We start from the raw sequence: 16,657 nt of genomic DNA, 5'->3' as shown, positions 1-16,657 counted from the left end.
GTCAAGGGGCTATGAACCCAGTGTGAAGCAAATCCAAATAAAAGGATTCCTTGACCTCCTGTGAACAAATCAGCAAGGTTTTGTGAGCTCTGGTTATTCTGAGCAAGGGGAGTTGAACAGAAGTCTCTTGCAGGGCCAGCACAGGTGCTCAGGATCTCACTCCTGCCCCTTCCCCATAGCTGTGTGTGCTGCAAGGAAAATTCCCTGTTGCTTTAAATCTCATCCCTGCTCTTTTTTCTCCTCTGCCTTAGGAGCAGCAAAGGATTCTGGAGCTGGGAATCACAGGCCCTGAAGGGCATGTGTTGAGCAGACCTGAAGAGGTGAGAAATCCCCTGCCTTTACATTTACAACATCTCTGCATTGCCATCAAGTACTTCATGTTGGGATGAATGTGGCTGGAAACAGGAGTTTCCTGCATTTGGGATTATGCTGGTGGGATTCTGCTACTGTCCTTTCCAGATCCAGTGTCTTGGCCTTCTCTCTTGGTCATTATTTTATCAGACTTCCAGTGAATTAGCAGAATTTTTAAAGATATGCCTAAATCCTGGCGTTGTTTTAGGTACTTCCATAGCTTCCATTACTGTCATATTTGATATTTGGATGAAATTTTACCAATGGGGTGTTTTGTTTTTTTTTTTACAGCAGTGGATTAAGTGGTTTGCTGAAGGCACAGAAAATATGTACCAGAGAGGGGAGGCCATGCTCAGGCCTTAGCCTGAACTTTTACTTTTAATATTGTTACCCTTCATATTTCCCCGTGGATTTCTCCAGGGACGAGCACCCCAGTCCCTCTAAGCCTTTGAAATAAATCCCAGAAGTATGAAAGAGCCTTAAACCTTTGCCTTTGAGGTTGGTTCCCATTGCATTTTTCACTCACAGTCCTTCCCAGTCTCTAAGCCAAACACCTCACCGTGGCATTCCAGGTTTGTGGGGTTCATCTGTTCTGTACAAGCAGCTCTTTTTGTTCCTCCAGAATCCCAGGGCTTTGCTGCCTGCCAGATGTGGCAGCTGGGAGCTGGGGCTGTGAGATCATCCACTCGTGCCCCTCATGCTCACTCTCCATTTCCTCCCCTTGCTTCAGACAAGCAGCATCCACAGGCATTTCAGTAGGAGCATAAATCATTCTCTTGCCCAGGAAAAAAAAAAAATTGCTCCACTTGGACAGTAAGTGAATCCTCACAGAATCTGCGTGTGGCTCCTGGAGCTGGGATCTTTTGCTTCTTGAAATTGTGAGCAAACACTTTTCACTGAGCTTTCCAGTCTCCCGTCCAATTTGTGTTTTTTCAACATATTATTTGGCCTGCACCAGGAGAGTGAGAACAGATGCTGGTGTGACACTTTAGGGAGTTCAGTTTGTGTTGTTTTCAAAGGAAGGCTGCTCTTACCTTAAAGGATCTGAACATCAAACCAGCCAAGTTATGTCTGGCTGTTTAAGAGCTCATCCTTCACGGAGCAGGAGCTTTAAAGTGTGAGTTGTGAGGTTCCCAGGCGTGGAGGGGTTGTTAATCTGTGCAGGACTGTCCTCTGGATCAGTGTAGGGAGGAGAAAGGCAGCCTGAGGACGCGTGGCTGTGGATGAGGCTCAGTGGAGCCTGTCCCTGCTGTCTCACGGGACAGCCTCTGTGCAGCTGAGCTCAGCTGTGCTCTGCCCAGCTTGGGAAGGGTTTGGTCCAACATTCTCCTCCTTGGAAGTCATAGGAAACAGAGCAGGAAACGATGTCATCTGGCTGCCTCCCCTCGCTCCCTCCCTCCCTCTCCGCAGCGCGGGAGTGACTGTGCTTTTGAAAACATCCAGCTCCCCGTGGGCTGCCTGCTGCTAGAGCCCACATTCCAAGGGTGGCAGCAGATCCCTAATTCCTGTTGACTTCAGCAGAAGTGGATGTTTGTTGTATCCCTCTGGGGTGCTGTTGACACCAGAATTGGCTTTTCCTGCAGTCCCTTCGGGAATGCAAAGCCCGTCCTAAGGACGGGTGGCATCTGACTGGAGAGCTCCTTGATTCAGACCTTCATCTACAGCAAGCCAGCAGGAGTTGCTGAGCAAGTCTAAAACATTAACTCAAAACGACTTATTTCAGGGAGAATTACATCAGAGTGAAGCAGTCAGGGGCTGGCCACGTGCACTTGTGTCTTGGAGTGCACACATCTGAATTCCCAGGCTGGCTGGAGGCTCGAATTGAAGCTGAAGTTTCACTGCTGACTCAGGGGTCTAGCTCTGCTCACCTCTGTCACCTGGGCTGAGCCAAGGTGACAGTGTTCAACGCGTTACTCCAGACAGAAAACAGGGCCTGAGTTAAGACAGCACCGTCCCAAGTCAGCCTCACCCATCACTTTCTGGAAAGCTCTCCCCCTCCCAGCTCAGTTCATTCTGTGATGACTTTTCAGAATGATCCATCATTTTTTGTTTTTATTTCAGCCACAAAAACGCTGGAAGCACAAGCAGTCCAAGTGCTCCAGGAAACGTCTGTCTTATTTTTTTTTTGTTTTATTTTGTTTTTTTTTCCAAGAGAACTGCTGTGCTAGGGCTTCTGATGCATCCTGGTAATTGCAAGCATTCCCCTTTGGACTACTTGTCGGGTTATTGTTATGTGCCTGTCACCATAGCATCTGGGCACAAGGCAGGAATTCAGCAGCCTCGTTCTCCTGCTGCTTCTCAGTTGCACAAACACCTTCTCCCCAGAAGTCTGGGAGGGGGGGTGTTGTTTTTTCCCTGCTTTGCCTGCAGGGAAACTGAGGCACAGGGTGGAAATGTGGTGCTAGGAGCTGCAGAGGCAGAGCCCTGCACAGAGCTGCTCTAGTGGGGAGTTTGCCAAGGGAGGCCATGGCCTGGGAGCTCTGGCCTGCCCGAGTCCTCCCCTTGTCTCTCAGAAGGGACAGCTGGGCTTTTCTTGGCTCTTCCAGCCCTTGGGAGTGCTGCTGGCTGCGACACTTCGGGTCTAACATCTGGAACAAAACCCTCCCTCACAGCCTTTTCCATTTGCCTCGGGCAGCTGGGCCAGAGAACACCCCCTTGTGAGCATCCCCTGTAACCCTTTGGGCCCCAGAGACCCCCCCTGCTGGCTCTGGCTTGCTGTAAAATCTCCTGGCTGTCGTTTTCCTGGAGCGTTCTGGCTGCAAACAGGGCATGGGTGCAAGTGCTGGCTTCATTGGCATGAGCAAAGCTGTTCAGGACACTTGGGACATCAGCCTGGCCACTGTTCCCTTAGCTGCAGGTTCTTTTCCTCCAAGCACAGTGCAGAGAGGCAGCAGTCACAAAATCCCAGATTCCTCAAAGGCCACTCAGTCCCATGGGCAGGGACACCTTCCACTATTCCAGGATGCTCCAAGCCCTGTCTGACCTGGCCCTGGAGACTTCTGGGGATTAGACACAACCTGTGTGGGCAGTGTATTCTGGGGCAGGTAGGGGATGATGGTTTGTGGCACTTGGGCTGTGATCAGTCACTGCAGAGCAGATTTCCACAAGTGCTGAGTGTGTGCCAGCCCCGCCAGAGTCCATGGGAAAGGCTCTGGGAGCCTTTTACGTTGGGTGATCTGGTGGGGGATTGCTCTGGGTTTGTTTCCTCTGTTGTCTTGGAAAACGTCTGTGGCAGCAGGCACTGTGAGCATCACCCAGAGTTCAGTCTGTGTCTGGATCCTTTGACAGGACGTGTGATCCATAAAGTCAGTGATGCCCATCATCCCGAGGCTGCAGTTACAGCCTGACCCTCGGTTTGGCTGAGGTTAATTCTCTGTGCACATGCAAGGAAAAGCAGTTGATTTATGGGGTGGGTCACACTCTGTCAGATCCCAAGCCAGAGATTGTAGTGGAGGGTACAATTTAGAAAACTTGTTTGCAAACGTGGCTTGCCAGAGTATGTGGTGCAGCATCTCCCTTCTGCGTGGGCTGGAGCAGGAGCAGTTTTGTTGAGTCAACATTTAGTTGCTTATTTTTGTCTAGGTTAAAGAAGGGGCTTAATCATTGTGACCCTGAGCACCTGGAGTGTTGTTTTAGTTTGGGCAGAGAGGCTCTGAAGCAGCCTGGGAGAAAAGGTGGTAATGAGAGGGGCCTGCAGCTCGATGTCATTTAATTGCTATGATAACACTGTGACTTTTCAGCCTCAGAGGTGGGAAATGCCTCGTCACTCCTGTTCTGTGGGAGAGCAGGGGCTGTGACTTCTGAGGGTGCCTGGGGTGCTGTTGGGTGTCCCTGACCTGCCTCTGTTCCTCAGGTGGAGGCAGAGGCTGTGAACCGGGCAATAACCATTGCCAACCAGACCAACTGCCCCCTGTACATCACCAAGGTGATGAGCAAAAGTGCTGCTGATGTCATTGCTCAAGCCAGGAAAAAGGGTAAGTTATTTCCTCTTTAGCTCATGCACTTCAGCTCCTGCCAACATCAGCTTCATCCCTACAGGAAAGGTTTCTTTTTCCATTGTTACTGTCCAGGCTTTTTTTCTAAAAAAAAGTCCCAAGCAACTCCTTGTGCCTCATCTCCCACAGACAAGGTTCAGTGGTTGTGTCAGAGCCAGGAGCTGCTTGTTCTGCTCAGTCCTGAGCTTTGTCTGTTCCCACTCCTCCTCCCCCAGCGAGCCATGTGCCGTCGTGATATCACAGAGTCATTCCATGCTCTCTCCATGTAGTGAATCCCCCTGGACACTGCAGCTGGGTCCTTTCCAGTGGTTTTCCCTTGGTGCTTTCTGCTGAGCTTCCTGGGGTCGGCAGTGATTCCTGACAGAGTTCTTGACTCACAAGCCCTGTTGTGTTTAGCTGGAGTAGCCAAAGAGGCCCACCAGTTCCAGCTGCCTGCTGTGCTTCTTGCTTGTGGAATAGCAGCTCTCCATGTGGTGTAACCCACAGCCTGACATCCCTGCAGGGGTTGGAATCAGCAGCCTGGGTTAGGTTTGGGAATTGTGACTGCCTCTGATAACTTTGCTTGGGGATGCTGCAAGAAGCAAGACTCAGACCTGCTGTGGGTGTTTCTGCCTGTGTCTGTCCTCTCTGACTGAGGCCTGTGAGGGAGCTCAACTGCTCTGAGGGATGCAGGAGCTTCCCCCAAGCCCTGCCCTTGCTGTCTGGCCCTCCAAGGAGTCAGGATTGCCCACAGGGTGGGTGCTGTCTGCTGCTTTATCCTGTGACTAAACCCCTCACTTTCTATTTGAGGCTGCTCCGGTTGGGTGAGTAGCCAGGAGAGATGATTTCCCCCTTCTTTCCTCACAAGGCATGGATCTAATTTTCTGCAGCCTAAATAAGCGTGGATGGGTATAGAAATGACATCACTTTCCATCTGGGTGTTTGGTGCAAGAAGAGCTGATTTCCAGCAGACAGATTGGTGTTGGTGCATCAGCTCAGGAGTGTTTTGGTCCCGTGATTCCTGTTGAAGGAGTTGGTGAGGAGGACTGAAGCAGCTCAAGCCATTTGGAATAAATCTTTGTCTCCCAGCTCCATCAGAGGGAATGGATCACCCTGAAGGAAGATACGTTGACCTAGCAGTGTGGCTGCCATGTTGCATCCCCCCAGGAAAGAACTTGATGTTGTGGTGCAGCTGTATCCTGAGAGGCAGGGAAGCCTCTCTTCCCTTTTCCAGATAAAATACTGGAGGCACGTGCCCCACAAAGGTGGAGCATCCACAGAAACACCTTCTTGCTACACTCAGTGTCCTGAGGCCGCCAGCTGAAGCTGGACTGGGGTGTTGGGATGAGGGACCACACACTTGGATCACAGAAAGCCATAAAACACAACTTGGCTTGGGTGGATGTTACCCTGCCTGTGAAAGGTGCAGGGACTGTCCCAGGTGAATGATCCACAGGGCTCACTGCACTCAGCCTCCTGAGCGAGCTGGAACATGCAGTTTTCATTCAAGATGCATTTTCTCCTTATAAGGAGAATTTGGGGTATAAATGGTGCCCCATGCTCTGTTCCTTTATTCAAGTAACTCAAGTTAAATGCTGTGCAGTAACCAAGGAGGGCCACACACACTGGTCTTGCCCTCCCAAACGACAGAGGAAGCATAACTGAAGACTATCCAAGGCAAAAACAATCCAGGACTGATTTGCTAAATGGAAAAGAACAGACTATTTAAATGGTTATTTAAAGCCAGATGTTCCCAGTGCCTCATGTGTGGAGGAGATTCCCTGCAGACTGTCGCTGGCAGATCTGGGACCCAAAAACATCACTCCCTGCAGAACAATCCCCCCAGTGTGCTGGACCACAAGAGGCCTCCCGTTAATAACCAGCGTGTGTTTGGCCTTGTTTTGATTTCAGAACACTATTTGTGGCCAGTGATGTCAGGGAGCCTTTTCCTCTGCTCCTGGAACCTCTCTGGCAAAGGCTGTTCCTGCAGCTCCTGTGTCAGCAGCATGGAGCCAGTTAATCATTGTCCTGCCTCAGCTAGTGGGCTCTTTCCCAGCTGTCTGGAGACCCCAGAGACATAACAGTAGCTCTGGCAATGTAGTGAAAGAAATATTCTGTCTTTTCACTCTGCAGGGTGAGGTGTGAGACCCCGCTGAGCAGCTCTGGTTGTCCCTCTGCCCGTCTTTCCTGACAGAAATGTTTAGGGCTGGTATCTCAGCCGCCCACATCTTTGGCAGGCAGTTCCAAACCCATGAAGTGCCTGGGCTGGGGAGGCAGGTGGGTGGGCACAGAGCACGTTTTGGTGAGGTTGCATTTGGTGAGCAGATCCCTGGGGCTGCCAGCTCGTGCTGCTTTTGAAGTTGCAGCATCTGCTTGGTGTGCAGATGGTGCTGGTGCTTTCCAGCTTGCAGAGTATCCTGGCCTGAAGGATCTGCTCTTCCTTCATGTGGTTCCAAAAATGTTAATGAGGAGGAAGGATACACTGGTGGTGAGCACACTGGACAGAGTCAGGAGATGCAGTTCCATTTCCCAGTTCTGCCACAGATTTGCTGAGTGCCTTGTTGGGGGATCACAGAGTTCCCCTGAGCTGCATTTGTGCACCAGGAGCTCTGACATTTCCCCTGTGGTATGCAGAAAAACTTTCCTGGTAGGAGCTCTTTCCCACGTGGTCTATGCACAGACCCTGCTCCAAGAAACCTGGCCTTGTTAGAAGGTCTTTAATTCATTCTAATTTATAAAAACTCTTTTTTTTTCGTTCTTTTTCTTCCACATCTCTTTTAGATCAGACTGAATCTCCTCATGCCTTTACAGTTGCCCTCAGCCTCTTCCACAGAGTTCTTGGTCCAGGTTAAATAAACATTAAAATGAATATAAACAATAAAATGAATCTTTACAGTAACAGTTGTGTAAAGGATTGTGCACATTTTGCTGCTCTCAGCTCTGGTCAGTAGCAATATCTTTATTTAGTACTTCAGAGGAAGTATCAGGCAGCCCTGCAGTGTGTATCCTTTCCCAGGAGGATGCTTTCTGCCAGGAGGCCAGGCTGGAAGTGCACATTCCTTGATGCTCACAGAGGGTCTGTGTGTGTCCCTGTCCCACAGGCACCGTGGTGTATGGAGAGCCCATTACAGCCAGCCTGGGCACCGATGGATCCCATTACTGGAGCAAGAACTGGGCAAAGGCAGCAGCTTTTGTTACATCCCCACCACTGAGTCCTGACCCGACCACTCCTGATTTTCTCAACTCACTACTGTCCTGGTGAGTGGAACCCTCTGTGTTCAAACAGCGTGTGATTCATCATGAGAAAGTGGGTGATTAAATAGGGGATGTTCCTGCCAGCAAGCAGAGAGCTGTACCAGTAAAATACCTTAAATACCTTTTGTTTTTCTCCCAGTGGAGACCTCCAAGTGACCGGCAGTGCCCACTGCACCTTCAACACTGCTCAGAAAGCTGTTGGGAAGGACAACTTCACCCTGATCCCTGAAGGAACCAATGGCACTGAGGAGAGGATGTCCATCATCTGGGATAAGGCTGTGGTAGGTCACACCTGGACGTTCAGGGGAAGGAGCTTCAGGAATGTGTTACTTTCTTGTCATGATCCTTCCACTTGGTGGTTTTACCCCTGTGGAGGTCCTTGGGAATCTGCTGTACTGCTGGCTCTGGCAGTGACTCCTGTGGTGTCCCCACAGGTGACTGGCAAGATGGATGAGAACCAGTTTGTAGCTGTGACCAGCACAAACGCTGCCAAAATCTTCAACCTGTACCCACGGAAGGGCCGCATCGCCGTGGGCTCCGACGCTGACCTGGTGATCTGGGATCCTGACAGCGTCAAGACAATCTCTGCCAAGACTCACAACATAGTAAGGATGTTCCCTACCACTCCCTACTTCCTTTCCCCCTCTCTTCCTCAGTGCCAGGCTGTGCTGCCAGCAGTGTGACAGCTCAGGGCTCATTGCCTGAAGTCCTCTCTGGGCTCACTCTGGAGCTCAGCTGTGTGAGAAGGATGAGTCCACCTGAAATCACGTGGATTCCCCCCAGAGCAGGGAGTTTGTCTGCTCTTCCTGGGTGCTGGGATCTGAGCACACAAAGCTCTTTAAAATGCTCTAAAATATCCAAAGGCCTCTCAGGACAATGTGTTATTTATGGCATCCAGGCTTGCCGGTGGTGGGAATGGGAACTGCCCCTTTTCACTGAAGTGTTACCAGCTCAGGGACACTTTTTCTGGAAATCTTGCCCAGATCCAGGGTCTGAGTGGATTTACACCACCTACTGATCTGTCCAGCCCTTCCCCTTAGCTCTTCTGCAGCTTTGTGGTGGCACTCCTAGGGACACTTCTGCTCAGTGCCATGCCTTACACCTGGCCCCTGCAGTGACCAAGCTGTCCCAGCCTGTTGGAATCTGCAGAATGGTTCCAGTGCAGGGGCCTGGTTGGAGTCTCCTGTGACATTTGAGCCCTGGCTCAGAGAAAGCAGCCACTGTTTGCGTTTGTTGACGACTTGTTTCGCTGCTGGCCACGAACCTATGGAATCTTTCCCTGGAAAAAAACTGCATGTTCCTTTTTTCCCGTGAATGCTTTCATTCACTCTGGAGCTGAAGGAGCAAAATTTTGTTCCACACTTGGATCTGAGGGCACACTCACAAAGAAACTTCCTTTTTTTTAAAAAGGTTTGGTTCACTTCCCTGTGACTTAACTCTTGGTCAGAATTGGTCGCAGATGGCCTGGCTTCATCCTGCCTCTGCTTAGGCTTCTGACAGAGGAATTCCAGGAGTCTGGTCACTTCAGTCACCTTTGAGGTACTTCCAGACTCCTTCTAGTCTGGGGAGGAATGACTTAAGAAGAGGAAACCCAGGGGCTCACAGCTTTTAGGTGCCAGATTTTGTGATCTGAACCGTGGCTTGTGCTTATGAATAGCTCAGAGGGCTGGAAGTAGTTTGGGTGGAGTGCTTGAAAGTCATTGCTCTTTAGTGGCTGTTGTCTTTGGGAAATGAACTGGGCTCTTTCAGTTTCCTGACACAGATCTCCGAGACTTTCTCTTTTGTGGATATGCCCCAGTGCAGTGAGGAGTGGCTTTGTGATTTTGCCATGGATCTGGGCAAGGCAAAGGAGAACCAGCTCCATTCAGAAGTATTTTTGTGTGCTGAGAACTGCAGATCCCCTGAAACCCTGACACTGTGTAAGAGGCCTCAGCTGTGGCTGAAACTGCATCCTTAATCTGTGCCAAGAGCATGGAGGATGAAGGGCTCTCCATTCCCAAGAGCTGAAAAGCTGAGCAGTCACAGCTTTTGTTTGCTTACAAACACATCTCTGACCTCCTTCCCTTGTCATCGCTTCGCCTGCTGTACCTGCTGTCACACCTGGAGCTACCTCAGGAGGAATTTCTCCATGGAAAGGGTGATTAGACATGGGAAGGGGCTGCCCAGGGAGATTTGGAGTCCCCATCCCTGGAGATGTCCAGGGAAGGTGGCCTGGACATGGCTCTCAGTGCTCTGGGCCAGTGACAAGGTGGGAATCAGGCACAGCTTGGACTCAGTGGCCTTGGAGCTCTTTTCCAACCTTAATGATTCTGAAATTCTGTATTTTTTTGGGTCTCACACTGCAAGATGCCTTGTGTTAGAGGAGAAACTGATGCAAGTGATGCCCTTGGAATCCAGGCATCCTGGTTTGGCCAAGCAGAAAACAAAAGGCCCCTTGACAGTCAGGCACAGGGACACCCTCTGATTATGTGGCCTTGGATGATTGTTACTTTTTGAAACGTTCAAGCAACTTACAGATATTTTCCAAGAATTCACACTGCTTTTGCTGCTCTCTGGCGAGGAAGCATCAGGAGCTGGACAGGGAGGTGGTGTTGTTCTTGGAAGCAGCTTAATCCATAAGCTCCTGACCCAGCCTCCTCTTTTGCCACCACAGTTTTTTTCAGGCTGGACCTGGTTCAGACTCTGTTTAACCACTGGTCTGGCTAATTGCAAAGCTGCTCTCAGGCCTGCCCATACTTATAACACACTTCAAGGGCAAACTCCATCATTAACTCAGTAAAAAAAATCTGCATTTGACTCAGATATGGTCACTAGAGTAACAGTCCCCAAATAACATGGTTACAGTGCATCTCATTCCAGGATGTTTCACATTTGCAGTGATTTCTTTCAAACTTGTCTTTTTTCCATGGTGTGATATTTCCAATCCTGTTAATTGAGGATGAGCAATCCCATTAGAATAAAATAAGAATGGCCTGGTCCCTGACCCATCAACCAAAACACTGGTTTGAAATAAAGATTTTTCAGAATTATTATTTTTAGTGGGAAACTCTGTGGCTCCTAAATCTGCCCCCAGCTCAGCAGAGATAGGTGCCTAAATGTATTTAAACAGGGAGGCTCTGAGATATTCTCATCTGAAAGTGTTTTTTCTCTTGCTCAGAGAAGCTGTGGCTGCTCCATCCCTGGAAATGTCCAAGGCCAGGTTGGAATGGGCTTGGAGTGACTGGGTCTAGTGGAAGGTGTCCCGACCCATGGCAGGAGGTGGAATGGGATGAACTTTAAGGTCCCTCACAGCCCAAACCATTCTGGGATTCTTTATGAACCTTATTTCAGTGGAAATTTTGCATTAACAAACCGCTAAACTTAGACTGATAATGAAGAGCAGCTTTATTAAATGAAATCACAGCTCAGGTAAACACTGTTGAGTTTGCTGCCACGTGTCCTTACAGTTCTGGCAATTAGCATGGCCGGCGATTGGCGACTGAAGCCCAGCAGGCTCTGCTGGGTGGACGTGCTTGCCTCACCTGCTGGTTTTGCTCTCTGCAGTCTCTGGAGTACAATATCTTCGAGGGCATGGAGTGCCGTGGCTCTCCCCTGGTGGTGATCAGCCAGGGCAAGATCGTGCTGGAGGATGGGAACCTGCACGTCACGGAGGGCTCGGGCAGGTACATCCCCAGGAAACCCTTCCCTGACTTCGTTTACAAGCGCATCAAAGCCAGGAGCAGGGTGAGTGCCACTGGCTGGCTGCACTTTTGTTCTCTCCCAAGCTCGAGTTTAAGTGGCTGGAAAGCAGATGGTGTCCCCTGGCTCAGGCCACGCTGCTGTTCCCTGGATGGAGCCACGTTTGTCTCATTCCTCTTGCATTGCTGCTCTTCGCTCAAGGCGCTGCGGGAATACGCTTTGGGTTGAGCTTGGGTTTTCTGCAGGTTTTATTTTTAAGGTCTTTTGTTTTTCTCTGTCTGAGGACAGCCAAACAGAAAGTGTGTCCAGGAACCTTCCAGTTTGGCCATGAATAAAACCCACCGGGTTTCTCGTGTCACAGAGGTCCCAGGAGAAGTTATCATTAGCATGTATATATCAAAGCTCTCAGCAGCAATTTAGAATTGTAATTTATTGTTACAGCTATGTTATGCTGCTTTCCCTTCTGCCAGATCCGATCAGGTGCTCTTGTCTGGTGACTGGTGAGTCACAGGCACAGCCTACAGACTGCTTAAAAGGGACAATGTTCTATTTTTAAGATGCTAAAACAGTTGGAAAGTGATTCTGTAAAATACACCCATTCAAAACCAAACTCGTCTTCTGATACACCTGAATTTGCCTGACAGGAGAGATGACACTGAACTCAGTTGCTGAGAATTGAAGAAGTTTATTTATAGATTAAACAATTTCTGAGGAGAAATTATTTTGCTGTTTGAAGTTGCCCTCTCCTGGACGACTCCTGAGCTTTTGGTTCTGCTGGCCACAAGTGATCCTCCCACTCCATGCAAATCATCTTTCTTTGATTTTTTTTTTTTTTTTAAAGAAATTGCAAGTTATCAAAATTACAACCTGGTATAATTTAGCCCCATGGAGAACAGGTCGCTGGTTTCTGCTGTGTCCTCCCACAGAAATACAAGTCTGACCTATAAATCCAATTGGGCAGCATCTCAACTGGAATAATTGCATTTATCCCAATCTGCAGCTCCAGGGCTGGCTCCTCTGGGCTGCCCTGCTGGTCTCTGCGCTGCTTGGCTTTTTGGGGATGAGTAATAAAGTGCATTTGAGACCTGCCAGGAGCCTTTAATCCGGTGGCAGGCCGGTTGGGATCATTAAAGGACAGCACCTTTGGGGCAGGGACAGACTGGCTGGAGCCACAGCACATTCCATGTCACGTATTAATTAGTAGGCATCTTGTCCTGCACAAAAATCTAGAGCCAAAATAGGGATGTACCCTGGTCCCAGCTCAGTAAAGATGATCCAGCAGTGGGGTTTTTGGGAATGCAGAGCAACCAGGGAGTCTTGGGGCACCCATGGACTCAGAGCCCCTCAGCTCTCCATGGTGGAAGGTGTTGAGCTGCACAAACACTGGTTTTAACTTGCAGGAAAATAGTGCAGATTTACCTTGTTTGATGCAAAAGTGGTTGGGTTGGACAAAGACACAGACATGTTTTATATAGATATGGGTATTAAATGAAATATTTTATATCCATATCTATATTGCTATTTATATCTATATATTGCATGTAGATGCAATACAGATATTTCTATATTTCTATATTTCTGTATAGATATATTTCTATATAGATACATATATATATATATATATAGATATATAGATAGATATATAGATATATAGATATGGATATGATATAGATAGATATATAAAATAGGTATAATACAAATATAGAACTAGGTATTAAATAGAAATAGACATGATAGAGATATAGGTATAATACAGATAAAATCTAGATACAGATATAAAGATACAGATATGGATATAAAATAGATGTAACACAGATGCAGATAAAATCTAGATATAGATATAAAATAAGTACAGATAGCAGCTCCCCAGGGACAAGCACAGAGGAGATGCTGTGTGCTTTAAATCCTCTTAACCAACAACCAAACCTGAAAAGTGTGTCACTGGCTGAGCCACATCTGGGCAGCTGTTGGGCTGTGCTGTGGCTGTGTTTTTAAGGCTGTGTTTTGAGGGTGTTGTGGCTGTTTTAAGGCTGTGGTGGCTGTGTTTTAAAGCAGTGTGGCTGTGTTTTAAAGCAGTGTTTTAAGGCTGTTGTAAGGCAGTGTTTAAAGGCTGTGTTTTAAGGCTGTGTTGTGGCTGTTTTAAGGCTCTGTGGCTGTGTTTTAAGGCTGTTGTGGCAGTGTTTTAAGGCTGTGTTTTAAGGCTCTGTAGCTGTGTTTTAAGGCTGTGTTTTAAGGCTGTGTGGCTGTGTTTTAAGGCTGTGTTTTAAGGCTCTGTAGCTGTATTTTAAGGCTGTGTTTTAAGGCTCTGTAGCTGTGTTTTAAGGCTCTGTAGCTGTATTTTAAGGCTGTGTTTTAAGGCTCTGTAGCTGTGTTTTAAGGCTGTGTTTTAAGGCTGTGTGGCTGTGTTTTAAGGCTCTTTAGCTGTATTTTAAGGCTGTATTTTAAGGCTGTGTTTTAAGGCTCTGTAGCTGTATTTTAAGGCTGTGTTTGAAGGCTGTGTGACTGTGTTTGAAGGCTGTTGTGGCTGTATTTTAAGGCTGTGTTTTAAGGCTCTGTGGCTGTGTTTTAAGGCTCTTTAGCTGTATTTTAAGGCTGTGTTTGAAGGCTGTGTGGCTGTATTTTAAGGCTGTGTTTTAAGGCTCTGTATCTGTATTTTAAGGCTGTGTTTTAAGGCTGTGTGGCTGTATTTTAAGGCTGTGTTTTAAGGCTCTGTGGCTGTGTTTTAAGGCTGTTGTGGCTGTATTTTAAGGCTGTGTTTGAAGGCTGTGTGGCTGTGTTTTAAGGCTGTGTTTTAAGGCTCTGTGGCTGTGTTTTAAGGCTCTTTAGCTGTATTTTAAGGCTGTGTTTGAAGGCTGTGTGGCTGTATTTTAAGGCTGTGTTTTAAGGCTCTGTATCTGTATTTTAAGGCTGTGTTTTAAGGCTCTGTGGCTGTGTTTTAAGGCGGTTGTGGCTGTATTTTAAGGCTGTGTTTTAAGGCTGTGTGGCTGTGTTTTAAGGCTGTGTTTTAAGGCTCTGTATCTGTATTTTAAGGCTGTGTTTTAAGGCTCTGTAGCTGTATTTTAAGGCTGTGTTTTAAGGCTGTGTGGCTGTATTTTAAGGCTGTGTTTTAAGGCTCTGTGGCTGTGTTTTAAGGCTCTGTAGCTGTATTTTAAGGCTGTGTTTTAAGGCTCTGTGGCTGTGTTTGAAGGCTGTTGTGGCTGTATTTTAAGGCTGTGTTTTAAGGCTCTGTGGCTGTGTTTTAAGGCTCTGTAGCTGTATTTTAAGGCTGTGTTTTAAGGCTCTGTGGCTGTGTTTGAAGGCTGTTGTGGCTGTATTTTAAGGCTGTGTTTTAAGGCTCTGTGGCTGTGTTTTAAGGCTCTGTAGCTGTATTTTAAGGCTGTGTTTTAAGGCTCTGTAGCTGTGTTTTAAGGCTGTGTTTTAAGGCTGTGTGGCTGTGTTTTAAGGCTCTTTAGCTGTATTTTAAGGCTGTATTTTAAGGCTGTGTTTTAAGGCTCTGTAGCTGTATTTTAAGGCTGTGTTTGAAGGCTGTGTGGCTGTGTTTGAAGGCTGTTGTGGCTGTATTTTAAGGCTGTGTTTTAAGGCTCTGTAGCTGTATTTTAAGGCTGTGTTTTAAGGCTCTGTGGCTGTGTTTGAAGGCTGTTGTGGCTGTATTTTAAGGCTGTGTTTTAAGGCTGTGTGGCTGTGTTTTAAGGCTGTGTTTTAAGGCTCTGTGGCTGTGTTTTAAGGCTCTGTTCCCTCTCTCCCTGCAGCTGGCTGAGCTGCGGGGTGTCCCCCGAGGTCTCTACGATGGCCCCGTCTGCGAGGTGTCGGTGACACCCAAAACTGTCACACCAGCATCCTCAGCCAAGACCTCTCCTGCCAAACAGCAGGCACCCCCCGTGAGGAACCTGCACCAGTCTGGGTTCAGCTTGTCTGGTAAGTGATTTTGGGAATGATTTATTGCTGAGAGATTTTTTGGCACTGAAACCACGGCTGGTTTGTGCTCCTGTGCTCTGAGTTCATTCTGCTGGGGGAGGGATGAGAGGCTGGGGGGGTTAGCTGGGAAGTTTTCCCTTTAGGGAGGAAGAAGAGTAGTACAGGAGCTGTCCTAAATTCCTGCTTCTTGTCACGATTCCAACAGAATGCTGAGCACTCCAGTGTGTTCTGGGCTCGGCTGGGTGTCTGGAGAGGGCAGATCATGGAATTCTGGAATGGTTTGGGTGGAAAGAGACATTAGAGCCTGTCCAGTGCCACCCCCTGCCATGGGCAGGGACACCTTCCACTATCCCAGGTTGCCTTGGATGCTGCCAGGGATGGAACAGCCACAGCTTCTCTGGGAATTCCATCCCAGCCCCTCCCCACCCTCACAAAGAGGAATTTCCTCCCGATATCCCGTATCTCATAACCCTGCCCTCCTTCAGCTTAAGACCATTCCAAATGTGTTTAGAAGTGGGAATTTTAAGAGGCTATAGCAAGAAAGCATCTTTTTTTTAAGATGGCACAAACCTCAGGAGAATTTTGCCAGCTGAGACCAGCTGTGGGTGTAGGATGTGGATGATTTGATTTCTCAGCTGGTGCTCCAGTGCAAGAAGGGCAGACTATAGAAAGGGATAGGAAGGCTGGCTAAGGGATAATCATTGATCCAACTCCTACCTGTGCAGGGCTGGGTGCTTCAGGAGCTCAAGGCAGAGATATTGTTAATGCAGACCAGGTTTCAGCAGAATTAATAAGGCAGTGGGGGCCAGCGTAATTTCCTCCAATTACAGAATGCCAGAAACGGTTTATGCTGGAAGAGCTCTCTAAGGACAAATCCAGCCATCAAGGCAGCACCAAAGTGCCCCAGGCACGGAGGATTTAGAAGCTGGCAGGGTTGGTGACTCCTCCTCTCTCTCCCACAGGGGCACAGATCGATGACAACATCCCACGCCGCACGACCCAGCGCATCGTGGCCCCGCCGGGCGGCCGTGCCAACATCACCAGCTTGGGCTAAGGCCCGAGCCCTGCCGTGCCCTCTGGGTACCCCTGGGGGTCTGGGGCTCCCGGAGACCCTTGTTTGATTCTTTTAGAGCCTGTGACAGTTACTGCGGGCACCCATTGTCGGGGGGGGGCTGAAGTCAAAGCGCCTCTTTCAGTCCCCTCAGGTTCCCTCCTCATCTTCACCAACCCCTCGCACTTCCTCCTCTCCCCCCCCTCAGCCCCTTACACATTTAAAGAAATAAACCCTGTTTTGGCACCTCTGACATGAAAGAGTAAATGTAAAGAGGGTGTTTGAGATATGTGGTCTCTGTCCTATTCAGCATCTTTCTTTTAATAAAGGAAGGATAAAGTGAATTTCCCGGGAGCTGCCTTTAAGACATACACACACACACACACACAGAGAAAGAAAGAAATAAAAATAAACATACAAAAAAGCTTTTTTT

At 48.4% G+C, this 16,657-nt stretch overlaps 1 protein-coding gene across 2 annotated transcripts in view; it reads left to right on the top strand.

Moving 5' to 3' along the window:
* DPYSL2 (dihydropyrimidinase like 2) overlaps positions 1 to 16,227 on the top strand; it is a 51,076-nt gene extending 34,849 nt beyond the window's left edge. For both annotated transcript variants that reach the window (XM_062510766.1, XM_062510767.1), the window contains exons 7-14: positions 252 to 320; positions 4,205 to 4,325; positions 7,427 to 7,583; positions 7,720 to 7,861; positions 8,015 to 8,185; positions 11,124 to 11,303; positions 15,008 to 15,173; positions 16,136 to 16,227. In XM_062510766.1, the coding sequence (XP_062366750.1) occupies positions 252 to 320; positions 4,205 to 4,325; positions 7,427 to 7,583; positions 7,720 to 7,861; positions 8,015 to 8,185; positions 11,124 to 11,303; positions 15,008 to 15,173; positions 16,136 to 16,227 (1,098 nt within the window). The remainder of the gene's footprint in view (positions 1 to 251; positions 321 to 4,204; positions 4,326 to 7,426; positions 7,584 to 7,719; positions 7,862 to 8,014; positions 8,186 to 11,123; positions 11,304 to 15,007; positions 15,174 to 16,135) is intronic.
* Positions 16,228 to 16,657: the final 430 nt, after the last annotated feature.

The sequence above is a fragment of the Cinclus cinclus genome, chromosome 29, assembly GCF_963662255.1.
Source record: "Cinclus cinclus chromosome 29, bCinCin1.1, whole genome shotgun sequence".
Classification (NCBI taxonomy): domain Eukaryota; kingdom Metazoa; phylum Chordata; class Aves; order Passeriformes; family Cinclidae; genus Cinclus; species Cinclus cinclus.
Note: the sequence above shows the minus strand (reverse complement) of the source record. Positions and strands in the feature narration are given on the sequence as shown.